General features: G+C 39.3%; 1 protein-coding gene across 2 annotated transcripts in view; it reads right to left on the bottom strand.

The window, feature by feature from the left end:
* Positions 1-26,435, bottom strand: part of PDE11A (phosphodiesterase 11A) — a 285,421-nt gene that overhangs the window by 124,153 nt on the left and 134,833 nt on the right. For both annotated transcript variants that reach the window (XM_070422681.1, XM_070422682.1), the window contains 3 exons: positions 13,929-14,004; positions 11,717-11,784; positions 10,681-10,773 (listed from right to left, as the gene is read on the bottom strand). In XM_070422681.1, coding sequence (XP_070278782.1) covers positions 10,681-10,773; positions 11,717-11,784; positions 13,929-14,004 — 237 coding nt within the window. The remainder of the gene's footprint in view (positions 1-10,680; positions 10,774-11,716; positions 11,785-13,928; positions 14,005-26,435) is intronic.

Below are 26,435 nucleotides of genomic sequence, written 5' to 3'. Positions count from 1 at the left end.
TAGCAAGGAGTTAAATGATGCTAGTTCATGTTTATCTTTATTAATTAGAAAAAGATTGATAAAAGAATGCTTTGGTAAAAAAAAAAAAAAGCATGATAAATAACTTCCATTTCACTGGAGTAAAAAAATAATCAAGTAATCAAGTGAACATTAATTTCTAACTAAGTAGATTTCAAGGTTTAGAAAAGGGCCCAGGCATCAATATTCTTTAAAAGCTCCCTGGTTGATTCCAATGTGTGGACTGTGTTAGAATACGCAAAACATCCAATCAGCATGTCATTCTTAGAACTTTCTTTGGGCAATAAAAAGCAGCAAGTGAAAAGTTAAGCCTACACAGTCTATTTGGTTTGTCTTCACTGTGCTATCCAAAGAATTCCAGGAAAGGTGGCATGATTATTTTCTGAGGGTCTTTTTAAAAGCCACAATTTGATCATAATTTATATACCAGTTCAATAAGCACCTGGCATTTTCACAGAGAACAGCTTCCAATCTGTTTTGTTTTGTTTTGTTTTTTAAAGTAACTTAAGACGTAGTAGTGGCTACAATGGGGTAACTAACTCCTGCATAGCCATTTTAGGAAAGTGATTCATTTGGGTTTCCTTTTCTCCTTTCAAAAAGTGAAGTGTTTAGATAATTCTATGTTTTCAATAAGGGAAAATTTACAAGTGGGAACAATTCCATTTCTGCTGATGAGTTGTACTTGGCTTTGTAATTTATATCTGTATTCTTTGCACCTGCAAATAAACACAGGTCTTTCAAGGGTCAATATTTATCATTTAGGGCTGGATCGTGGCCTGACAGTAAAAATAAAAATAATGATAATAATAATAATAATAATTTTGGTAGGTAATAGGATATTTAAATGGGACTTTTTCTATCTGAGTTTATTGTTGAGATCAACAGGTACTACATTCTAAAGAGAGATGCTAGGCCATGCAGGCTTTATATGCAAGATCTGGAAAGAAGATGCCCCAAACTAGCTCTGCCACCTCCAAGTTAAGGTGCTTGTTGCCCATCTCCGCCCTGTGTAAATAAATAAATAAATAAATAAGACTTCATGAAAGAGCCCATATTGAGAATTTCGTAGGGATTCCAGAGAACCACTTGTAGAACTTTATATATATTTCCCTAGAATGTGGCATGGGAACTGGTACCTGCCTAAACATTCTAAAAGTTAGTGGGCGGAAGGAGAGAGCTGTCTTTGTATAATCCAATGGTTGGAGATTTGTGAATTGTCCCATGAGCCAAATGTACCCCATGAAAGATGTCCAGGCTTAAAATGACTCTAGCCACAAAAGCAACAGTAGTGTCTATCAACAGAGAAATGAATAAACAAAATTTACTTAAATGGAATATTATTCAGCCTTATAAAGAAAGGAAATCCTGATACATACTATAACACAGATGAATCTTGAAGACATTATGCTAAGTGAAATAATCCACAAAAAGACAGATAAGTCACAAAAGGACAAACACTATATGATTCCACTTAAAGTAGCCCCGCTCTTAGCCAAGTGAATATGTTTCAAGACTCCCAGTAGATGCCTGAAATCATGGATAGTACCAAACCCTATATATATTATATTTTTTCCTATACATATATCCTATGATAAATTTTAGTTTATAAGTTAGTCACAGTAAGAGATTAACAACAATAACTGATAATACAATAAAGCAATTATAACAATACACTGTAATAAAAGTGTTGTAAATGTTGTTTTTCTTTCAGCAGACTTGCACAAATTTCTTTTTCCTTCTTCACAATTTCATGTATAGAAAATTCATTTTTATTGTAGATCTTAACAATCTTGGCTGGCATAATATTTTTTTTTTCTTGTTAAGTTGAGAACTTTCACTTTTTCACTTAAAGGAAGCACTTTATAACTGCTCTTGGCTTATCCAATTGCCAACATCACTATCCTTGCACTTTGGGGCCATTAGTAGGTAAAATCAGGCTTCAAACACAAGCACTGGGAAACCATAACAGTCGATCTGATAACTGAGGAGGCTACTAAGTGTCTAATGAGGGGGGAGCATCTACAGCGTGGATACACTGGACAAAGGGATGATTCACATCCCGGGTGACAGAGTAGATCAGCATGTGATTTCATCACACTATTCTGAACAGCATATAATTAAAAATGCACAAATTGTTTATTTCTGGAACTTTCCATTTAATATTTTAGGATCGTGGGTGACCACTGGTAATTGAAACCATGAAACTGAAAAGAGAAACTACAGATGGGGGGGGGCACTACTGTATATGAGATTCTAGAGCAGTCAAATTCATAGACATGAAGTAGAGTGTTGGCTGCCAGGGGCTGGGTGGAAAGAATGAGTGTCAGTGTTTAATGGGCACAGAGTCAGCTGGGGAAGGTGAAGAAGTCCTGAAGATGAATGATGGTGATAGTTGCACAACAATGTGAATGTACTCAATGCCACTAAACTGTACACTTGACAATGGTAAGTTTTATGTTTGTTTATTTTACCACAATAAAAAAAAGATAAAAACAAAAAGATGCTGACCAAAAGGGCTTCCTGGAAGACTGAGATGATGCCCACAGAGGAAAGGTCTGGATGGGCTGGCCACTGGAAGCCAGGGCCTGAGAGGAGATTGTAACCTGCCAGTCAGCAGAGGAAAACCTACATCAGGGACTGCCAAAGGAGCCCAGCCCCAGTTCTCTGAATTTATGAAGGCGACTCATGATAAAAAGCAAATGTTGGCATCTGACACAGAGGGCCTTGAAACCAGGTTAGGACAACATCATTTTGCCCTTTCATCCTTCCTTCCTCTGGCTCCTGTCTTGGGAGAGAAGGTGAAATGATGAAGATAAAGAAATCCATTATGACCGTCTCCTGACCATAAGCTTCTAATCCTAAGCAAGGGAGAATCTTGGAGACTATTTTACACCTAAGTGTGTCAGAAGAGCCATGAAATCTACCAGGGAGTTCATCTAATAGCAGGGAAGAATGATTCAACAGAGTAGGTTTGGAAAGGAAGAGGGGGAAAGTCTAGCTCTTTTAATCATCCAGTTAGAGAAGATTCTCTCCTTGGAGCTTAGGAGATTCCTCATGGGAGAATCATCTCTTTCACTTCTCTTCTTCCATCAGGAAGTCGGGTTGGCCCCTTCATCACTATTCAAGGAAATACCTCAGGAGACATGGTACCTGGGAAGAGGTCCCTCCCAAAATAAATACATACAAACATACATACATACATACATACAAACTTTGTACTCATGGCCTGTAAAGTGGGAAGGGAACACAGAGGTGATACTACACAAGTCCATGGCCAGCCAGAGTGGCTGCCAGCTCCTCCACCATAGCCCGAGCTTTTCCCTTTTAGAATATTGACATGCCAGACCAAAACAATTATTTGTGGCTGCATGTATTCATTTGTTTAATACACTTTTATTGAGTATCGTGATATTTAAAATATCTCTAAGATATGATCACATACTTTAAGGAATACATGTTACAGCAGAGGAAAACATACAGAGTCACAATTAACTATACTACAAGGCACAGAGAGGAATAAATAAACCTGGAGTTAAAAGCTTTAGGGAGAAGATCACTTTTAAATCAAGCTTTGAAAGATAGGATACTTCTGACCGGAGATGCTATGATTAAGATAGAGAATAACTAAAGTGGAGAGGGTGTTAGAATGAAGCTCAGATGGCAGAGAAGCAGGTGGTTGATTTGTAGACTAAGAAGTAGTTGAGTTTGTAAGTAGCATAGAATACTCTGAGAAGAGAAATGAAAGCCAGGGTCGGAAGAAAGTTTGGTACGAGATTTCTATGGGTCTCAAAGGCCAGAAACTTTGTAGTATGATAGGTAATGGGGGAGTAATTTAAGGTCTATGAGAGCCTGAGTGATGCAATCTGAATTATGGTTTAGGAAGAACAAATAGAAGGCTATTAACATTGCTCAGTCAAGAGGTAATGAAGCCCTTAAGTAGGATGATTGCTGTGGCAATTGGAAAGGAGAAAATGGACAGGAGAGGCTTTGGGGAGGTAGAATAAATGGGGCTTGGCTCTTGATTGCATATGCCCTTTCTGTACCCTCTGGTTGACCCTCATTCCTTTCCTTTTCTGATCATAAAAGTGTATAATGTGTCCCTTAATACACTGACATATTTTCTGGAAAATTTCTCATCAGTATTAGGTAAAGCTTCATTTGCAATATCTATGAAAGACACCCCAAAGCACAATCCTTGATGTTCAAAATGAAGAAGTGATATTCCACATCTACACTTGTACTGTATTTTCTCTGTACTCTGGACTTAAAGGTAAAGTTCTCCCCCTTTTGTCTTCGATCCTTACTTTCAGAAAATGTGAACATAAATTAGTATGTTTCTTGTTGAAGCTCTGGGTTGCTCACATAGAATGGAAATCATGATCATAAAATTAAAGTTATTAAAAATGATAGTAAAGTCCTCTCTTTGTTCCAGTATTCAGCTTTAAGAATATCTCTGCTCTCTATGAGACTTAGAGTACTAATTTTATAAAGTCAGAAGAAAGGAGTTGACTCTGGCTGGTTTGGCTCAGTGGATAGAGCATCGGCCTGCGAACTGAAGAGTCCCAGGTTTGGTTCCAGTCAAGGGCACATGCCAAGGTTGTGGGCTCAATCCCCAGTGGGGGGTGTGCAGGAGGTGGCCAATCAATGATTCTCTCTAATCACTGATGCTTCTATCTCTCTCTCCCTCTTCCTTCTCTGAAATCAATAAAAATATAATAAAAATATTTTTTAAAAAAGAAGAAATTTAGTTATTGAGCAAAGAACTAAATTTTGAGAAATTAAGAAAAGCATCACCCTGGTTGGTGTGGCTCAGTGATTAGAATGTCGGCCTGGGAACCTAAGGGTCACGGGTTCAATTCCTGATCAAGGGCACCTGGGTTGCAGGTTGACTCCCCACCCCTGGTCAGGGCACCTGAGGGAGGCAGCCAATTGATGTGTCTCTCTCACATTTCTTTCTCTCTCTCTTTCTCTTCCTCTCTCTCTCATCTCTCTCCCACCCCCGCGGAGAGATACACTCTACCACACTCTCTGATATCCTCAGGTGAGGATCTTTAAAAAGAGCATCTATCAGAACAATTGTATTTATAATTCAATGGTTAACAAAATCATGATAATGTATTACTCACTTCATTTTTTAAAAGCCAAAAGAGTAGAAAATATTTTGTGTTTATGTTATTATTCACCATTTGTGGATTAGACTAAAATGAGCTGAAGTGGCAACAGGGAAGGAACTCTCCAGCATGGCAAGTCTTTTCTGGAAGGCCAGTTGCCACTAGAGATATGTAATTTCAGAAGAGCTGCATGGCTATTTTTTGACATGGGAAATTTTGTATTTCCATGCCCTGGACTTTTCTGCAGAAGCACATAGGGTAACACGTGCCACAGATAACAGGCTTGCATTGAGTGAGCAGTGGTGAGCAGCAGTGAGCTGTAGTGAGCAGTAGTGAGCTGTAGTGAGCTGTAGTGAGCAGTAGTGTGCAGTGGTGAGCAGCAGTGAGCTGTAGTGAGCAGTAGTGTACAGTGGTGAGCAGCATTGAGCAGTAGTGTATACTGTAGTGAGCAGTAGTGCACAGTGGTGAGCAGCAGTGAGCAGTAGTGTACTGTAGTGAGCAGTAGTGCCTTCGAGCATAGCAGCTATGGCTGCAGTGCTGCTGGGATGCTCAATGGTGTGAAACAAGGTGTGTGAAGGATGTAGGAAATGCGGATCTGTTTTCAGCTCAAACTTCAAGCAGGAAATGATCTTCCAGATCAAAAGGGGCAAAATACCAAACCCCCCCAGCCTCCCAATGAGTGCAGTTTTCCAGCAAATCTTGGGCTGAGGCGACTGAACTCGGTGCAAATAAAGGACAGCAAGTGCTCCGGTTAATAGAACAGCTAACTTTCATTAGGTGCTAACTTTAACTAAACACTCTCTCTAAACACTTTCCTTGCAAAATTTTACCTAACTGTTAAAACACCTTTCTTATCGTACCCTTTCAACATATGAAGAACGTGAGATTGAGTGGTTAAGTAGATTGACCAAGATCATTTAGTCTTCACTAGATTTATCAGACCCACGTCAAACAAAAGGCTTTAAATCTTGCCCCTACACCACTTTTTGCTGAGACAAGGAAAGCAGCCTCCTTCTGTGGGGGCACTGATGCCAAGCAAGGCCTGCAGGAAGCGTGTACTTCTAGCGAGCGCCGAGCGTTTCTGTGAGCATTATTAGCCTTCCCGGGGAATTTATCTGGAGAATGTTTACTTCCAGAGGATGCACCAAGTGGGTATTTTTATTTAAAATGCCTGGGGGAAAGAATGTTTAAAACACAGAAGAGAATGCTGCGCTGTCTCTCATGAGACTCTTGTATTCAATTTACCTCTCCAGACCATGAGGCTTCTAGGGTGGTTATTGTCACTGGGGGCCATGGGGTGGTTTATTCCCTTCACTCTTGTTGCCAATTGAAAAAAGGACACTGCAATAAGATTATAGGAATGAAAAGGCTACATTCAGACATAGATCTTCTTGGGCAAGATCAAGGAGGATAAAAACTGAAAAAAATAAGCAAAAATGAGACATACAAGAAGAAGAACCTGGCCAGACCCAAGTGGGGAATCTTCCCACAATGGACAAAGGGGAGAGGGTCATTACCCCAGGTCCTTAGGGAGGAGCCAATGAGATGATGTAAGGAGAGCGTTGCTTGTGGTTCTGTTGTCCCTGGCTTGGGAGCACAGGTGCTCACTGTCTCTGTCTCTCTCTCTCAACCTGTTGTTGTTGTTACTTACCTTTAAAATTTTGCCAGGCCATTTCTATCCTTATAAAGTAACTTAAGTGCCTTATTGGACTAGGCTGGTTATAAATACATAGATATAAACAACATATTTTTAATATAAATATTTAAATTAATATTATATTATTAATATTCATGTACAATATTTATTAATACATAAATTTTAAAAATATATATTCATTTAGAGGTTAATGCATACTATAGTTCTGTAGATCCCATTCCAGAGTTTGGGTTTAGTAGCTCTCAACAAATCATTTTTTATCTTCACAGAGTCACATGAGATAAGAAATCCTTCTACTCTGGAGGTGCTAGGTGACATCTGATTTTCCAAAGGAAAGAACATGAGGACTTTCATCCATTGATGCTCCCATTTATTTGGAAATATCTGCTGTATAGCCCAGAAACGAAATTGCAAGTAGCTTTCTGACCAACTAGCAGTCTAAGCAGAGCTCGTGCAGTGAGAATGCTCTTTTAATGCTAGACGTTCTATGGCAAATTGTTATGAAGTGAGAAGAGACCTCCCCTCTGATCCCAGGCTCCAACTCTGAGCCTTCAGTTCCCTGAGCCCTGGGCTGGCAAGAAGGTGGGATGTGGAACAGCACAGACACAAGTCTGTATTGTGAACAGCACAAGGAGTTGGACTCTTCAGTGCCTCAGAGGTCCCCAGAGAAGGGGAGGGTTCCCTTTGGGCAGTCATAGCCATGGGTGAGTGAACTTGAGCCCTTCTTTAGCTTTGAACAAGAAGCCCTGTTGGGTTGTTGTGTCTCAGTAAGATGGTAATGCTACAGTTACTCTTCTAGGTATTTTGTTACTAGGGATCTAAAGAAAGAAAGAAAGGAAGAAAGAAAAGAAAGGAAGGAAGGAAGGAAGGAAGGAAGGAAGGAAGGAAGGAAGGAAGGAAGGAAGGAAGGAAGGAAGGAAGGAAAAAAAATCATTCTAGCTACTAATATTCTTGTATATGGATTCTTGGGCTAAAGAAGGGGTGTATGCCACCTGATCAATAGAGTTAAGAATTTGGTATCTGGTGAGGTAGGGGTTGAGTGGAGGTGGGAGGGATAAAACCAAGATGGCAACACCAGAATTCTGACTGGGAATGCCACTTTTGACACTGGCACAAAATAATGCACACAGAACATACAAGTCCACACATGTAAGTCAACTTCTGAAAGGGTGAGATTGTCACAAGGCTCAGAGTTGTGCTGGAAATTTTGGAGTATCAATAATCATTTCTGTGTCTAAATACAGAAGGTATCTGAGTTACACCAACAAGAGGGTGTTCACTATGAACCCAAATAAGCAATTCATGCATGAATAGACTGTGACGATATTAGCACTTTCTAATGGAATCTGTGGATTAGAAAGTAGTGTCAGTGAGAATGCTGACTTTCATTGACAAACAACCATCCGTGCTTCAACCCAGTTATTGGGTTGCTTTAACCCCTTCTCAACAGGAGGAAGATTTACTATGAGGGAGGTAAGGAGTAAGAATATGGGGAGATTTGAGATGTTCTATGGTTCTGTGTATGTGTGTGTGAATTATGCCATGGCAATAGGAAGTAGGGTTTCAGTGGGGCTAGTATATTGTATGCCCTCCTTTTTATAGTTGAAGAAACTAAGAAACCATGGATGGCAACTCTGGAGATCAGAATTTGGTGATGGTGAAGGAGACATGACTCAATATTTGCTGTTCCAAATTCCTGTCCTTTGCTCTTACTCCCAATACATGGTGATTTCTCAGTAATAAATATACTCCTACAAGTGATAACGTAGCATTATTGCTATTTATATGATTTTATTGAGTATTAAAATATTCACATGCATCATTTCACTTAATACTCCCAACTGAGGTACATGACAGAGCTAGGATTTGAAAATAGTTCTGTACACAGACCTTAACCCTCTTATAGTGATTTTTATTGGTGGGTTGCATGTTTACAGTTCACCTATGTATTAATTCATTCTCTAGATATTGTTTGTATTCCTTATTGCAAAGATGTTACATATAACAAAGCTAAACTAGCTCAGAGAAAGAGCAAAAAAATACCTTCCTTCATTCTCTCCTTCCCTCCCCCCATTCAAAAACCACTCAATAAAAGTAAAAATTTTAAAAATAAATAAATAAAACAAAAACCCTCAAAAATACTTCCTCTGTATTAAGCACCCTGTTAGGCACTGGGAATAAGATTGCCAAAATGATAAAAATCTCTGTGCTTCTAGAATTCACGGTTTAGATAGGAGAAAAAAGTATGTAAATAGATAACTATAATATTATGTCTTGTAAACCTCAGAGTACTGCAGGTAGCACTGACTTATTTTCCTCCTTGGTTTTCTTTTTCTAGTAACATCTCACTTGGTACATAGAATATTTTGAAAATTGGGTATGTATTATACTATACTAGAGGCCCAGTGCATGGATTTGTGCACTGGTGGGGTCCCTAGGCCTGGCTTGCAGAGATTGGGCTAAAACCCACTCTCCAACATCCCCAAAGGGGTCCCAGATTGCAAGAAGGCCCAGGCCAGGTCGAGGGACCCCACCGGTGCACAATCAGGGTCAGGGAGAGACCGTGGGAGGGATTCAGGGAGTGTCCGGCCCCTCTCACCCAGTGTTGATTGGCCGGACCCCAGCAACAAACTAACCGACTGGTTGGAGCGTCTGCCCCCTGGTGGTCAGTGCGCGTCATAGCTACCGGTCGAACGGTTGCTTGCGCTTTTATATATATAGATTGCTCTATAAAGTATTATCTTGGCACTGACATTTTATCTGCCCTACTTAATAAGTGTTTCATATATATAAACAAAATCTTTGGTAATAGCGACAGAGCAGGAAAAAAATAGGTCTGGGTCAAAACAAGCTGGGATTCAGGGGAGATAAGAAGCAGGAACAGACTGTTGAACCTCAGAGGGATGGCAGGGGAGGGTGAGTGAGAAGATATCAACCAATAAACTTGTATGCATATATGCATAACCCATGGACACAGACAATGTGGTGAGGACCTATGGGGTGGGGGACAGGAGTAGGCTGGAAGAGGTTAATGGGAGAAAAAGGAGGACCTATGTAATACTTTCAACAATAAATATTAAAAAAAAAAAAGAGTTGTTCTTTTACCTGGCTGGCATGGCTCAGTGGTTGAGCATTGACCTAGGAACCAGAAGGTCACGGTTCGATTCCCGTCAGGGCACATGCCCAGGTTTCTGGCTCGATCCCCGGTATGGGGTATACAGGAGGTAGTCAATCAATGATTCTTTCTCATCATTGATGTTTCTATCTCTTTCTCCCTCTCCTTCCTCTCTGAAGTCAATAAAATTTTTTTTTTTTAGAAAAAGAATTGTTCTTTTAGAACTTAGTGGGTCTGAGAATATGTGGTACAGGTCTGGGAAAGAGGTTGGAGTTCTTCGTGGGATGTGTGTTGGGGGCGGGGGGGGGGGGGGCGGGGAGAGGGAGTTGGGAGGAGTTGGATAATGCCAGGAGCAGCATCCACTATCTGGGTCACACATTTTCATAGGGAAGTTTTCTCTTATGGTAAGAAAACTTGTGAATTTCTGGAATATCTATATGCGTTCAAAATAAGTTCATAATACACTTAAAATCCTGAGAAATTATTTTTGAAACTTCACTTTTAATGAACCTAATATTTAAAATTTATATTTAACCATACAACATATATGGATGGGTTTCAAAGAATCTGTGAACTTCCTGAAATTATATATAAAATTGTGTTCATCTGTGCATTCTTCTATAGAGGGTCTCTAGCTTTCATCAAATCCACACCCATGACTCTAACATGATTAAGACCCAATAAATAGATCATTAAAAACTGAGAAATTAGCAAGGATTTTTCCCCTCATAAAATTAGGGCTTTTTAGCGTACAATTCTGACATAAATATTGTACTTACATCAAGAGCCACAGACTGTTTGGCCCAGGACTTCTTCACTTGATCATACATAATTGTGTTGTTGATGCCCAGGCCACAAAAGATGACAAAAGCCTAAGGAAGAGAAAGCCCACTAATTAAAAATTGCAGTAACTCATTGGAATAATCTAATATAAAAGCAGGCAGTTATCAGCGATGGGCCTGAAAATATAATTTTATTGTACACGGAGTTAGGCCTTGGGGAAATATGCACATTAAAATTCATAATTACTATTGTCTTGTAACAGCTTTGTAGCTCACAATGTACATCAGAGGAAATGTTAGTTTACTGTCATTGTGAAGAAACGACTTCATGCATTTCAAAACATGCTTGCGGTCTGTTTAAATGTGTTCTTTATTTAGGCTGTGGACTGATGTTAGTCATTCCATTCCAATTGACCCAAAGCAACCTCTTTCAGTATATACCCTTTAAAATATTTTGGTAAAGAAACCAAGTGAGTTTACCCACCGTTAAATGTTAAGAGGAAGGAGGATTGATTTGGAACCAATTAGTAAAGAAGCTGTGAGGTATTCTCAGCTAAAGAAAATAATCATGGAGTTTTCATGTTGGTCACTAGTACCAAGTCTACAAGGAAGCCTATTCAAGGCCAACCTCTCTAGCTAAAGGGCAGGCTGGAGGAAAAGGAAGCTTGTAAACATAAGAGGTGATGATGACACAACTGGCAGAGCTGACTAGGGGGTCTCACAGCTCTGAACACACCCAAACAAGGCAAGGATAAGACAATTAACACTTTGAATAGAGAGTAGCTGACTCAGTTCTGTAAAAAAAAAAAAAAAGAGGATAAAACTAATCAATGGTCACAAAATAATCTAATTAGTAAAAAAATAGAATCAAATACTACCTAAGCATCTATATAGTCTTTAAATCTTCTTTTAAATTCTGTCACACAGTTTAAGTATAATGATAATTAATGATTATTTATCCTTACAAGTCTGGGCAAGCTGCAACCAGGAGACTATTGGTGTCTCAGCTATAACTCTTGCTTTATTTTCTTACCTCAAAAAGTCGTTGATCTGCATCATCAAAAGGTTTTCCATCAAGTCTATTTAACACTTGAGCCACTCCTGTGGGAAGAGTTTGGCATATGTGGTCATTCTCAGCACTAGAGACTGTGTTGCTACAATATAGTAAGCACCAGCTGATTCAATGCCTCCTTTAAGTGACTCTAGACACCCCAGTTTAATCTCTGGTCTCTCTAGTACCTGTTATGTGCATGGCAGCAGATCTGAGATGTGCTGAAATGCAGTCTACTTTCCAGGCTGTGAGACCCAGAGTAGGTCTCAGTGAAGTCTGGAGTTCTACCAGGCATCAATCTATTTCCTGAAAATGGTTTTCAAGATGACTGTACACAATAACTCTGATAAATCTGGCATACACACACACACACACACACACACACACACACATATATGAACAGTTATATATATTTAGTTATATGTGTGTGTGTGTGTGTGTGTGTGTGTAGTTTTTTATTTTTTTCAATTCCCTGAAGCACAATATTTGAGTGAGACAGTGTGACATAGTGATTAACACTGGCCCTGAAGTTAGACTGTCTTAGCTCAAATTTCAACTCCATCATCAGTATTAACTTGAGCAAGTTACCTAAATTTTTTAGCACTAAATTTCCTCATCTGTAAAATGGGGGTTGAAATGTTAACTATCTCAGAGGGTTATGAAGATTAAATGAGATAACGTTTGCATGTTTGTAAAGCATATTACTCAAGGGGTAATATGTTAGGGATAATGATACAGTTAACCTTCAAAGCAAGGTTGGTGCTGTTGACTGCTACCAGTACTTCCTCTTTCCAAAGTTCATTTCCAGCATTATACCAAATGTTTGGGCACATGATTATTAAAACCCATAAGTTTAACCAAAAAAACTCATCAATCTTAAAAATCACTCTCCTGTGTCCCTATTTAGTACAAAGAAAATAGCTATAATTCTAAAGCATGCTTCTATTTTTTAAAACACCTAACTTCCCACCAGGGAGGTAAGTCATCATATGCTAAAAGACATATATAGTTAAATGCAAATCTTTTGGCATGTAACAAGCAAGCTACAGTCTTAATTTTGAAAGAATAACAGATGTTTACTGTTAGGAATGAAATGAAAGACTGTATGTGAGATTTACATTGGACATCAACAGATAACATATGGTGTTTCTTATGGACTTCCTCTTCTCTTCCAACTTAAATATATTTAAAATTCGGTACATGATACAATTCCATGCTTTGTACTAGGGGCTCAAATTTTTAAATCTTAGAATATTCTGTATGTTCAATAATGTACCAATGTTTTTCTGCAAATTAAGCAAACAGATGAAAAAATTTTTCTTAGAATTCAAGTCTTGACAACCTTTACAGAGTAGCAAATTGGTAAGTAGCAGTGTCTTAGAGTTTAAGAGGCAAACTTGGGGAGACAGAGAGGCAAATAGATGCATTGATTACCAAATACATTAGTTACCTTATACCTTAGGGAAAAAATCACATTTTCATTGCATTTCAATAATTTTAACTAATGCTTACATCCTTCACGACTTCTTTACTTTAATCACTGACCTCTTCTTGCCTAGACTTCCTTCTTAGATTTAATATTTTCCTGACTGGATTTTTGAAGGGAGAGAAGGGAGCAAGGAGGAAGAGAAGAAATGGAAGCTGCTTTGGTCCACAATTCCCTTATTCTGGGGAAAGTGTAGCTAATTTCAGAATCATCCAGACAGAAGGATGTATGTTCAGTATATGTCTAGTAATTCATGCTCCTTCTTTCTTTGCATTTAATCCATGTGTAAACACATAGATGTAAATATGTAGATGTAGTGGGAGAGTTTGTACTAGGAGTTAGGAGGCCTGAGTTTTAGTTCTAACCCTGCTAGCAATTCACTCTGTGATTTTATTCATCTCTGCACCCTCTGCCAGCTCTGCCTCAGTTTCCAAAGGTTGAGGTAAAAGAATCCTATTAGTTACTTTATGAGATCCCCTGCAACTTCAAAAATATTGGTTCTTATTTAAAGGAAGAGATGTTTGTTCATTGATGGGATTAATGTAGATTCATCAGAAGTCTGCACTTACGAGATAACACAAGAGTATGAGACATAGGTTGATGAATCCTAGACATAAAAAGGGGAACACATAAAAAAAGATATGGGTGTATTTTAAATTAAATTTGTATTTCTTAAAAAAATGTTTGAACATTTAGGTAATGTCTTACCAATTATTTGGTGGCTGCTATTCCAAATAGGTACGCAGAGAACGGATCTTATGTGAAAACCAGATATCTGGTCAGCCTAGGATATAAAAGTAGTTAATTGAAATTAAACATTATCTACTCACTTCTCTCTTACTACTCCCTCATAACAAGTATTTTAAAATAATATTTAAAAAGACACATTATAATTTAATTTTTAATGTACACCTATCTCTTTTAATTTAAAACCTCACAAGGAAACCAAGACCTAACCAAGTATGAATCAACCAAAGGTCCCATACCAAAGACAAGGATGACAATGATGATTATAAGCTAACTTTTACTGAATGTTCACTCCATGTCTGACACCTGTTCAGGGTTTTCACATGAATTATCTCATATACTTATCAGATAAGACTTAGAGAAATTGACTACCTTGAAAATGGAGAGACTGGCTCAACGGAAGCCAGACAATAACAAACACATCCATCAACTTTATCTTCTACAAGAACAAAGTGGGTTTTTTCTGCTCCCTAAGGACAATGTCTACATTATAGCAATGCTAGTGAGCATGAGGAGAAGGAAGTCAATTTTAGAGGAATCTGGAAGGCATAATGTATAGTCTTGGGCTAGCCAGAGCAGCACTAGAATGGTTTGGGTCTGTTTTGTGTTGCTGAGAGCCATACACAATTGGTGGTGGTCCTGAACCAGCACTGAGCAGTAGGCACAATTGCCTCGGTCAACTGTAGGACAACTGTAGGCTCTGTCTAACCTCCCTTAGGAAATCTGAAGCAGCTGAGGAAAGAGGTCACAGACCAAGAAGAAAGGGGACATGCGGTAAAGGAGATAAACAAGTTCAGAGTTTGAGAGGCTGGTGGTGAGAAAAACAAAGCTTAGACTGTCAGTGAAATTAAAGAGATTTTTTTTTTTTACCAAAAAATCAGTGCAGTTTCCCAGTTAACGGATCTAATTAAAGATGGTTTATCTCTAGGAGCCATCAAAACATACTTGTCATATTTTCCAGCCTCTCAAAGGTAGTTAAAGAAAATGTTAAATTAATTGATGATAATTTATTAATGTGCAATGTGTTTCCTTTCCCTAGAAAGATATGTACAACTTTAACAATAATCTCAAACAAAACTTTATCCTCCAAATGCCAATCTACTGGACAGAAATGATGGCACTGGAACAAGCTGCGAGAGATGTTTCCAGTGGGTCATTTGATTTCCTTGAAACAACAAAGAAGTTGTTTCTTTTTGCCCACCTTCCCTGCACATGGGATCAATGCTAATGGCTCCTACAACAATGCCTACAAGTCCCTGACATGAGCATTCCTAGAAAAAAATAACAACTGACCTTTGGGCTTAGAACTGAGGCACTGTCTCCACAACCTATGCAGCAATGTTTGTGTGACTCTTAGAACTACGGGACTCCTATTTATCTTCAACTACCCCATTCTATATTCTCTTCACATTTTAGTAATCCTCCTCAGCTTCCTCACCCTCCTGGACATCTGGAACTCTTACATCCACTGTCCAATCATCTCTACCATACCTACTCAAACTAGCCTACCCTAAGTATCAGCAACGGGGAAATTATTGGTTGCAAATGCATTTCAACAGATCCACAGAGCTCTAACTCTTCTGGTTCCAATTGTGTGCATTTCCCTTTGTAACAGAAATGTAAGTGATAGAACAGAAGGCATTATGAAGGTGTTATGGAGAACAGACAATGAACTGTCCTGCTGGGCTAGCACTCAGTATCCCAGATTGCAGGGGTGTTTTCCTATTAAGATCTGACAGACGAAATGGACTTTAATTTTCTATGTTGAAGGATCTCAGAGACGGTAGCCCCATTATCCTTAAGTGCTCACGATAAGGGTAAGAACTATTGAGTTGTCTATAACAGGCTTTAATAAAAAAGGTCAGGGAAAGAACATCATATGGAAGAACTGTGTATGACTGAAGAATGACAGAGTTAAGATCATAATACCTTCGATTTGACTGTAACTCTGGGCATTTGCCACCATGGCAGAGGAGAACTAGGCACTGATGGTTTTCCCACTGTTGAATTTTTGACACATACATAGACTGCCAAGCCATTCATGCATAAAGCCTGCCCTACTTTTTAGTTATTTTTTGCCATTCCCCTTGCTGCACTTTCCCATTAAAATATTGAGTCCAATTATTCATTCCTGTTGCAGGCAGAAAACAAACCCTTCATATAATGGTTCTGAAATTCTTTTCATCACTACACTAATGGAAGGATATATTAAATTAAGCAGTAGAATATTGTACTTTATGTTGACTAAATAATGGCTTGCTGTGCATTAGTATATTTGTTTTAAGGTGTTCTTTTGAATCTAGTATGAAAAAGAAGAGCAGAAATCTTCACAGATGATGTTCTAGAGCACAGATAACTATTGGGAGTTGAATTCTCAAGCACAATGCCAACTAAAGCAAAGCCAGAATAATTGCTTCATGGGGAAGATATTTGTAAACAGAGTATGCAATGGCAGGTCATCTGCAAATGTACTTTATGTGCATGTTATTGGGACAGTTTCAGACAAGGATCTTAGAATAATATCCAAGCAACACTCCATGCTGGCAAAGGCAATAGAAAGTAATCTATTTGAATTCCCTAAGGATATAGCGAGGCAAGTTAATTTACCTAGATCTTACGTTATTTCAATTCTGACTTTCAATAATAGTTTATAGTTTTTAGAGGGCTCATGATAGCTTGGTAAAATATCTACTTATATAAAAACCCTAGGTGTAATATTACGGCCAGAACCGCGACCAAGCAGAAGGAAGTCAGTCCTGCAGGGGTTGTCTTGGCAACGGCTGCGCCCTCCCCCCCGAGCTGTTTCCTGGAGCTGTTTCCAGTGAGGGTGGGGTTTGAGGCAGGAACCCACCCTCAGAGCGTGGACCCACTGAATCCTGGGTCACTTTGCCAAGGGCTGTGCCCTCCCTGAGCTGTTTCCTGTGTGGCCTGAGGGAAGAACCCACCCTCTGAGCACCAGGAGCACCCAGCAGCAGTCAGTCCTGGGTTGCTGAGGTGGAGGCCACGGCATGGTAGAACTCTGAGTCTGGCCCAACAGGGGGCATGGCCGACCTTCAAACTAGACCCTGACAGTAGAAAGGAGGGAAGCCCCATTCCTCACAGAATCCGCTGTTGGATAGCTTGCTATCTGTGGCCTGCCAGCCGGGAACCCCATTCTCCTGCATCCCAGACCCTGACAGGATGGAGGAGGAAGCCCCATTCCTCACAGAATCGACAGGTGGCCAGTTTGCTGTCAGGCGCCTGCCAGCTAGGAATCTTATTCACCTGTACCCTGGCCCCTGACAGCAGGGAGGAGAGAATATGTTTCCTGGAGGGTGAGGTTTCAGGCAGGAACCCGCCCTCAGAGCAGAGCGTGGAAGTGAAATGATTTGTAATGGATCTATTATTGAAGCTACCTTTGGAAATACTATATCTATAGATCAGTGGTTCTCAACCTTGGCTGCACATTAGAATCACCTGGGAATCTTTTTAAAATCCTGATTTCTGGGCCTCATCCTCCAAAAATTCTGTTTCTTTGTTACTAATGTTGTGGCCCCACCCCATAACAAAGAAACAATTTCTGGAGGATGAGGCCCAGGAATCAGGATTTTAAAAAGATTCCCAGGTGATTCTAATGTGCAGCCAAAGTTGAAAACAACTGCTATAGATAATATTAAAAATATATCTAAATGTGCAATTCTTTGTCCAAAAAATGAGCATGTTCAAAAATTAAATGAAGAAAATTTGGATATACTCGATGGAGATTTTCACACATATTTGAGTGATGATTCCATTGATTCCACAGATGATGCTGAAAAGGAAAATTTTCCCATCGGATTTCTTAATAGTATTACTCCTTCGGGAATGCCATGTCATAAATTAAAATTGAAAGTGGGTGCAATCATCATGCTATTGAGAAATCTCAATAGTAAATGGGGTCTTTGTAATGGTACCAGATTTATTATCAAAAGATTATGACCTAACATAATCGAAGCTGAAATATTAACAGGATCTGTAGAGGGAGAGGTTGTTCTTATTCCAAGAATTAATTTAGCCGAAACCGGTTTGGCTCGGTGGATAGAGCGTCGGCTTGCGGACTGAGGGGTCCCGGGTTCGATTCCGGTCAAGGGCATGTACCTGGGTTTCGGGCACATCCCCGGTAGGAGATGTGCAGGAGGCAGCTGGTCGATGTTTCTCTCTCATCGATGTTTCTAACTCTCTATCTCTCTCCCTTCCTCTCTGTAAAAAATCAATAAAATATATTAAAAAAAAAAAAAAAAAAAGAATTAATTTATCCCCATCTGACACTGGCCTCCCATTTAAATTGATTCGACAACGGTTTCCTGTGATGCCAGCATTCATGATGACTATTAATAAATCACAAGGACAAACTCTAGACAAAGTAGACATATTCCTACCTGAACCCGTTTTCACACATGGTCAGTTATATGTTGCTTTCTCTCGAGTTTGAAGAGCATGTGACGTTACATTTAAAGTTCTAAATACTTCATCACAAGGGAAATTAGTCAAGCACTCTGAATGTGGTATACAGGGAGATATTAGAATAAGTTTAATCACTTTATCAGTAATTGTTTGCATTACTGTTGTTTTTGTTTTTGTTTTGTTTTGTTTTTTAAAATATATTTTATTGATTTTTTACAGAGAGAAAAGGAGAGGGACAGAGAGTCAGAAACATCGAAGAGAGAGAAACATCGATCAGCTGCCTCCTGCACACTCCCTACTGGGGATGTGCCCGCAACCAAGGTACATGCCCTTGACTGGAATCGAACCTGGGACCCCTCGGTCCGCAGGCCGACACTCTATCCACTGAGCCAAACCCATCAGGGCATTACTGTTGTTTTTATATCATGTTTTTTGTTGTTTTCATATCATGTTTTTGTTGTTTTCATATCATGTTTTTGTCATTTTTATATCATGCCTCTGTTTTTGTTATATCCTTTTGTTACTGTTTATTTATTAATAAATTTATATATTATTTTCATATACATTTTACTAATTTCCTTTCATCTCTCACACTTCTATTATAGAGAAAGGGCAAATAGCAATATTAAACTATCTCTGCTAATTAATTCCCTTTTAAAAAATATATATATTTTATTGATTTTTTACAGAGAGGAAGGGAGAGGGATAGAGAGTTAGAAACATCGATGAGAGAGAAACATCGATCAGCTGCCTCCTGCACACTCCCCACTGGGGATGTGCTCGAAACCAAGGAACATGCCCCTGACTGGAATCGAATCCGGGACCCTTGAGTCCGCAGGCCGATGCTCTATACAATGAGCCAAACCAGTTAGGGCAATTAATTCCCTTTTAATGTGCACAAATTTCGTGCACCAGGCTACTAGTAAAATATAAAGGGGCTAAAATTTTAAAGCATCTTTATAATTTTGCCTGATTATACAAAAATAATATAAACACTTGTGAAATTTTTAAGTAAAAATAAAATCAAAAGCACTGACCTTGCCATCTCTAGAAATGACAACTATTAACATTTTGATGTAACTTCTTCCTTATCTTTTTCTACAAATATATATATTTTTTTAGACCAACAGCTTTATTTAAAAAATTAAGACAGAGACAACATAATTTAAGGAGATAAATAAGAAAGAGGACAGCGAAGTCTCCCTACTGCCACGACCCTGGCGGCGTCGGCTTCAGCTGGGGCATCCGGGAGCCCTGCAGCCGGAGGCTCTACAAATATATTAAAATACGTTCTACACCAAGTTATTCTACATTTAATAGTATTTAAATCTGTATTTTAAAATATCTTTTTATTGATTTCAGAGAGAAATGGAGGAGAGATAGAAACATCAATGATAAGAGAGAATCATTAACTGCCTCCTGCACGCCCCACACTGTGAATCAAGCCCTCAATCCAGGCATGTTTCCCAGTTGGGAATTGAACTGTGACTTCCTGGTTCATAGGTCAATGCTCAACCACTGAGCCATGACAGCCACATAGTATTTAATATATTTATTAATAATATAGATAATATATTCAACAAAACTAAACAATATTCAATGATAATGTCTTTTGTATACTAAACATCGTTTAGTTATTGGAGATACATCAGTGAACAAAACTGACAAAATCCTGACCTTCATTGAACTTACATTCTATGAGGGAAGACAGATGGTAAACAATACAAAAATACATAAATAAATTACATGTTAGAAGGTGTTTGGGATTAAGGAAAAAAATAGAGCAGGATGAAAGGGATTAGGAATACCAAGGACGTCAGGCCTTGCTAACAGGTAACATCTGAATGATGATTTTAAAGAGGTGAGGATGTGAGTTATGCAGCAATTGGGGTAAAAGTATTTCAGCTGATGGAGTAGCCAGTGCAAAAGCCCTGAGGTAGGTGTGTGAGCTGCATGTTCTAGGAATTACAAGGAGACCGGTGTGGCTGGAGAAGTATGAGAGAGGGCTGGGGGTGGATAATCAGAAACCAGATTGCGTAGGGCACTGTAAGCCTCTGAAAGAACTGTAAATTTGGCTGCTACTCTAGTAAAATTGCAAAGTTTGTGAGCAGAGTTGTGATATGTGACTTAAAATTCAAAAACATGGATACCCCCTCCCAAGGAGCAAACGTCCGATAAAACTACAATATCCACGAACATAACTCATGAATATGTGTTTCTTAAGCCACTATAAATAAATATAATCAGTTATATTTAATAGGTCATTTTCATCTTCTATCCTTTTCAAGGATCACAGATTCTTGTGACAGAATAAACATATTATGATCTTCATAACATTGCAAAATTTAAAACTCGGAAATTTAGTTCCAGTCTGTGACTATCCTTATATAACCATTCGGTCATAATTTTCCACCCATAAACTAAGGAGCTTGGCTATAAAACCATGTATGCTATCAGGCCCAGCAGGTACTACTGCTAAGAGTCAACTTGTACAGCCAGACAGCAGGCAAGGAATCACTGTGGGTCGTCCTCTAAGTCGCTCTGCTCACCGCAAGGAGGGGACTCCATTAAATATTTAACACAGCCACAAAGAGAACACCCAGCAGGTGGATAACTATGATTACTTGCCCGATAGCCCTCGCAGCAAGCATCTGACAGCACTTAGGATGAGCTTTATATCACTTTAAAACATTCCTTTGTAGCTTTTATCAAAAGAAAGACCAACAGTTTCAAAACTGAGATTTCAAAATAAGGATCATTCACTTGCTGCATATTTTTGGGCAAAGCTTCAGGTAAGTTATTATAAGGCAGAAAATTCACAGAAATTGGAAATATACTTTACACTTTAACTGTACAGTTAAAGCAAATCATGATAAAATAAATGATCTCTTGTTAAAGAAAATAGCTACTGACATCATGAGTCCCCAGACTGACAAGCTTGGTGTGTTCATCGAAACTGGAGAAGAATCTACCAAATGTACATGAGAGGATGTATTGGGTTCAGCACCTGCCGTTAGAGATCTGAAGAATCTATAAAATGGTCCACTGGGCAAGTCATTCATAGCTGCTGCTGAACAATTTCAATCCTGGAGACGGGAACGCCCTACCTTCTGCCACTGATCAGGAACATCCACCTGGGCTTTAACATGAGCAAAAGCTAAACTTCTAATGTATTAAATCACGGTGATTTTGGAGTTTGTCCATTGGCTTGACTGATACAGTAGTTTGAATGTAGGCACCAGAGTTGTGTTTGAAATGAACCAATGTGACTGGCTTTTAGCTACGTGCTTAAAGGATCGGTGGGTTGCTTGGGGGTGGGCAGTGCAGTTAGCCCCTGAGACTCGACCACCCCTGATCTGCCTACGTAACCTGACCCTTAAATGCCTGACCACTCTTGTGAAGAGTCAGGTCTGCATATCGCTTGCCCCTATAAGGTAGGATCTGGTGATCATCTTCCCAAGGCAGCACAAGGCCACAGGACATACATCCAGCCTTCACCACCGGTGGATATCCACCATTGCTCCTTCTCTAACCAGAAAAGAGAAAACCTGGCCTTCCTGAAGTCCTGCAGGCTGTCAGATTATGGCCACCATCCCTTCTTTACTGTCAACAATCACCCTTCCTCTTTGTGTAGAGACTTTTCTCTTCCCCATGTCTCTGGAGGAAGGGGACATTAAAGTTCCCTTCTCCTCTCCCTTCCCCTCTCCTTTCTCCCCATACCCTTGACCGGAATCAAACCTGGGATCCTTCAGTCCGCAGGCCAACACTCTATCCACTAAGCCAAACCAGCAAGGGCTGTTTAGAGGGAAGATCAAACAACCTCAAAAAGAATTGTTTTCAATTTTCAATTGAGGGGTTATTTTAAAGCAAATAGATGAACCTGGTGAAAGGGAGAAAGGAAGAAAAAGAGTGAGGAGGGAGTGTGGGAAAGAGGCTTTGTAATGACTTCCATGTGAGGACAGCCTGGGACCCCTTTCTCCAACCTCATCTCCTTCCATCCTTTCACTTTATGGTTGAAATACATCATAATTCCCCAAATTGTACACTATATCAAGCCTCTGGGGTCTTACTTGGACTGCTCTGTGTCCAAGTAGAGTTCTTTTTCCCTCCCTTTGGTACGGATTCAAAACCCTCTGCCTTTCTCCTTTCCTTCTTGTAGCGGTTCTCAACCTGTGGGTCGCGACCCTTTCACAGGGGTCGCCTAAGACCATCGGAAAACACATATATAATTACATATTGTTTTTGTGATTAATCACTATGCTTTAATTATGTTCAATTTGTAACAATGAAATTGGGGGTCACCACAACATGAGGAACTGTATTAAAGGGTCACGGCATTAGGAAGGTTGAGAACCACTAGGGAAAAAGAAGAGAGGAGAAGAGCCCTGACTGGTTTGGCTCAGTGGATAGAGTGTCGGCCTGCAGACTGAAGGGTCCCAGGTTCGATTCTGGTCAAGGGCATGTGCTCTAGGAGAGTCTTTCTAATTCCCTTTTCCTGTCTGTGCGAGGTGCCCTCCCCTGGGGCCCAGTGCTACCCTGTGCTTATCTCTGTCATGGTTCTAGTCATGTTGGATGGAAATAACCACTCTGATCCTCTTTTCTAGTTAGATTGTGGGCTCCTCAAGGACAGGAAGGTCTCTTACTCATTCTTTTTAAATATATTTTTTATTGATTTCAGAGAGGAAGGGAGAGGGAGAGAGAGATAGAAACATCAGCGATGAGAATCATTGATTGGCCGCCTCCTGCATGCCCTCTACTGGGAATCGAGCCTGCAACCCAGGCATGTGCCCTTGACTGGAATTGAACCCAGGACCCTTTATTCTGCAAGCCAATGCTCTATCCACTTAGCCAAACCATATAGCAGGGGTCCTCAAACTTTTTAAACAGGGGGCCAGTTCACTGTCCCTCAGACCGTTGGAGGGCCGGACTATAGTTTAAAAAAAAAAACTATGAACAAATTCCTATGCACACTGCACATATCTTATTTTGAAGTAAAAAAAACCAAAATGGGAACAAATACAATATTTGTATTTGCATGTGGCCCGCGGGCCGTAGTGTGAGGACCCCTGCCATATAGGGTGATGACTCAGCACTACTAACATGTGGGGACAGATAAGATGTTGGGCTTGTCTTATTTCACTCCTTCTTCCATTCCCATGCGGAATCTTGGGTTGTCAGCCATGTCTCTTGCTTTCTTCTCTATTCATCGAACACCAGGTTCATCTATTTCAGCAGTTCTCAACCTTGGCTGCCTCCAGAATGAGGCCCAGAAATCAAGATTTTAAAAAGATTCCCAGGTGATTCTAATGTGCAGCCAAGGTTGAGAACCACTGTTGTAAATGATCCTTATTCATCACATATGCATTGGTATTGGTTGGTTTAGTACAATCATCCAGGAGGGAGGAGACAAGGGAGAGAATATAATAAATCTAACTTTGTTGAACTATTCATTGGTTTCTGGTGATTTTTTACTATTGGGTTTGATTTCAAGAATAGTTCCTAAGGAAAAAAACATTGAGAATGGACTCCCTCCGGAAAAAAAAAAAAAATACTCCCTAAATGGTGTAGAAAGAAGTATGTTCATGTACTCCACAATGAGCTATAAAATCATTCTTCTCTGGTTAAAATCTTCATGGGCCTTAGTAGAAATAAGTGGACCAAAGACACTCAAGGCCAGAGAGGGTGGCTTTCAAGATGAACTCTGACCCGACGCTTCTTCCCGTTCTCTTTTGTGTTGGTTCTCTATGGTGTGGAGGAAACTTGGAAGGGAAGAGAGAATTCTCAGTGAGTGTAGAAAAGAATAGATTCAGGCCACGTGAATCTATTCTTGAAAGAGAAACTTAGGTGGTAATTTATTTTACTGTGTTCAGATTGTCCCTCCATCCTTTCTGTGTCACACTCCCTTCCAGGTTCCTGTATCCCCAGGTTTCCTTTCGATGCTAATGAGAAGTGAGCTCCATCTTTAACCTTCTGGCTTCTTTGCCCTCCTTCGCATAACCACCCAGATCACATCAGTTCTTTCCCTCTGTTCTGCTCAGCTTTCCCTAACCCAGTGGTCGGCAAACTCATTAGTCAACAGAGCCAAATAACAGCACAACGATTGAAATTTCTTTTGAGAGCCAAATTTTTTAAACTTAAACTATATAGGTAGGTACATTGTTATTAACTTAATTAGGGTACTCCTAAGCTGGCCTTTGCTAAAAACGTCCTCAATCTGATTGAGGTACGTTTGCTGAGGTCGGCCCCTTCCAACTCTCCCATCCACACTCGTCTTGTATACTTGTTTCGTCTATCTCCTTTCATTCATCCTCTCTGTATGTCCAAACCATCTCAACATACCTTTCTCAATCCTCGACACTACATCTTCTTTCACTCCACAACGTTCCCTAAAATTAACTTAATAAACTTTACTTAAAGTTTTAAGTCTTAGTTAAACTATAGGTATGTTGAATAAAACTTGATATCATACTTAATGACGATATTATTTATTGATGAAATTAAATTCCTTACAATTTACCTTACAATATCCATAAAATTAAATCATGACAATGACTGACAAACACTAATGTGAACAATGGCCTTGCATCTCCTTGGAAAGTTTGGGTAAGTCAGGTTTGTATGTTGTTCTTTTTAATTTTAGGCACGATTCCAGGTTCTCATCAATAAGACGACTTCTCAATTTACACTTGATAAGGCTCATGCTTGAAAATGATTGTTCACATAAATATGTAGACCCGAATAAGGAAAGAACAGCAAATGCTAGTGAGTGTAGAAAAGTGTTTGCTGTTCTTTCAGTTGATTATATGAGTCAGGAATACTATTCCAGGTGTTAAAAATCAACATATCTTCCTTCTCCAGGTCTTTCAAAGCAGACCACTTGTGCTGTGAACTAAGTTCACATTTGTTTTTCTCCAATATTTCTATATCAGCACAAAGATGTTCAAATTTCAAGCTCCACAGTTCTTTTTTTTAAAATCCAGCCATTGCATTTCAAAGTTGCCAATGTCAATATTAAAGGGAGAAAATTTAATTCTGTTACAGTAGCATTGAGAGGTTTTTTAACAAAGGCCAATGTTGCTTTGCTGTTTCTGAATTCCTGAAACCTGTTGAAAAAAGCTTCCCTCATATTTAAAAGTGTTGTTTTGAAATAGCAAATGTCAATATCAGAATTATTTTCTTGGAGATGTTTCAACAGGCTTGGAAAGTGAATCAAAGTTTCTCTTTCAAAATCTTAAGCAAAAAGAGATAATTTGTTTTCGAATGAAATAACTTCTTCTAACATCGAAAATACTGTGTTTCCTTTCCCCTGTAGTTTACGATTAAGCTGATTTAGATGATACATAATGTTTACCATGAAATAAAATTTTTGGGTCCACTGATCGTTCCTTAGTTCTGGATAGTGAACACCCTTCTCAAGGAGAAATGCTTTAATTTCTGTTAATAAGGAAGCGAAACATTTCAAAACGTTTCCTCTTGATCACCAACGTACCTTGTTATGCAGCAGAAGATCCGCGTACTCTCCATTTCAACTAAAAAAATTTTTAAATTGGCGATGATTAAGAGCTTTAGCTATAATGGAGTTGATAATCTTAATCACCAATTCCATAACTTTGCAAATTTCTTCTGGAAATGTCTGCGCACAAAGCGCTTCTTGATGAATGATGCAATGGTAAGTAAGTATCTCGTGATAAATTTTTTCTTTCAAAATAGCAACAAACCCGTTTCTTATGCCGGTCATACTTTTCGACCCGTCTGTTGAAATTGAGACAATTTTATCGAGTGGAATATGATGTTTTTCAATGCACTCAATTACAGCATTTGCTATATCCTCCCCACGTGTTTGACCTTTGAGTGGCAATAATCCTAAAAGTTCTTCTTTAGGACCTGTAGATGAAATAGATCGTACAAAAAGTGAAACTTGCGCTGTATCATTTATGTCACAAGACTCGTCAACTGCTATTGATAAAGCTGAAACCAATTTAAGATCTTCGATTTGCTGGTTGGTTATATTCGAAGACATTTTGACTGTTCTATCTTTCACTGTTT

This window comes from Myotis yumanensis, unplaced genomic scaffold, assembly GCF_028538775.1.
Source record: "Myotis yumanensis isolate MYYU_CA2020_CCGP unplaced genomic scaffold, mMyoYum1.0.hap1 SCAF_8, whole genome shotgun sequence".
NCBI classification, from domain to species: domain Eukaryota; kingdom Metazoa; phylum Chordata; class Mammalia; order Chiroptera; family Vespertilionidae; genus Myotis; species Myotis yumanensis.
The sequence above is the reverse complement of the archived record's forward strand: the minus strand, read 5'-3'. Positions and strand labels throughout refer to the sequence as shown.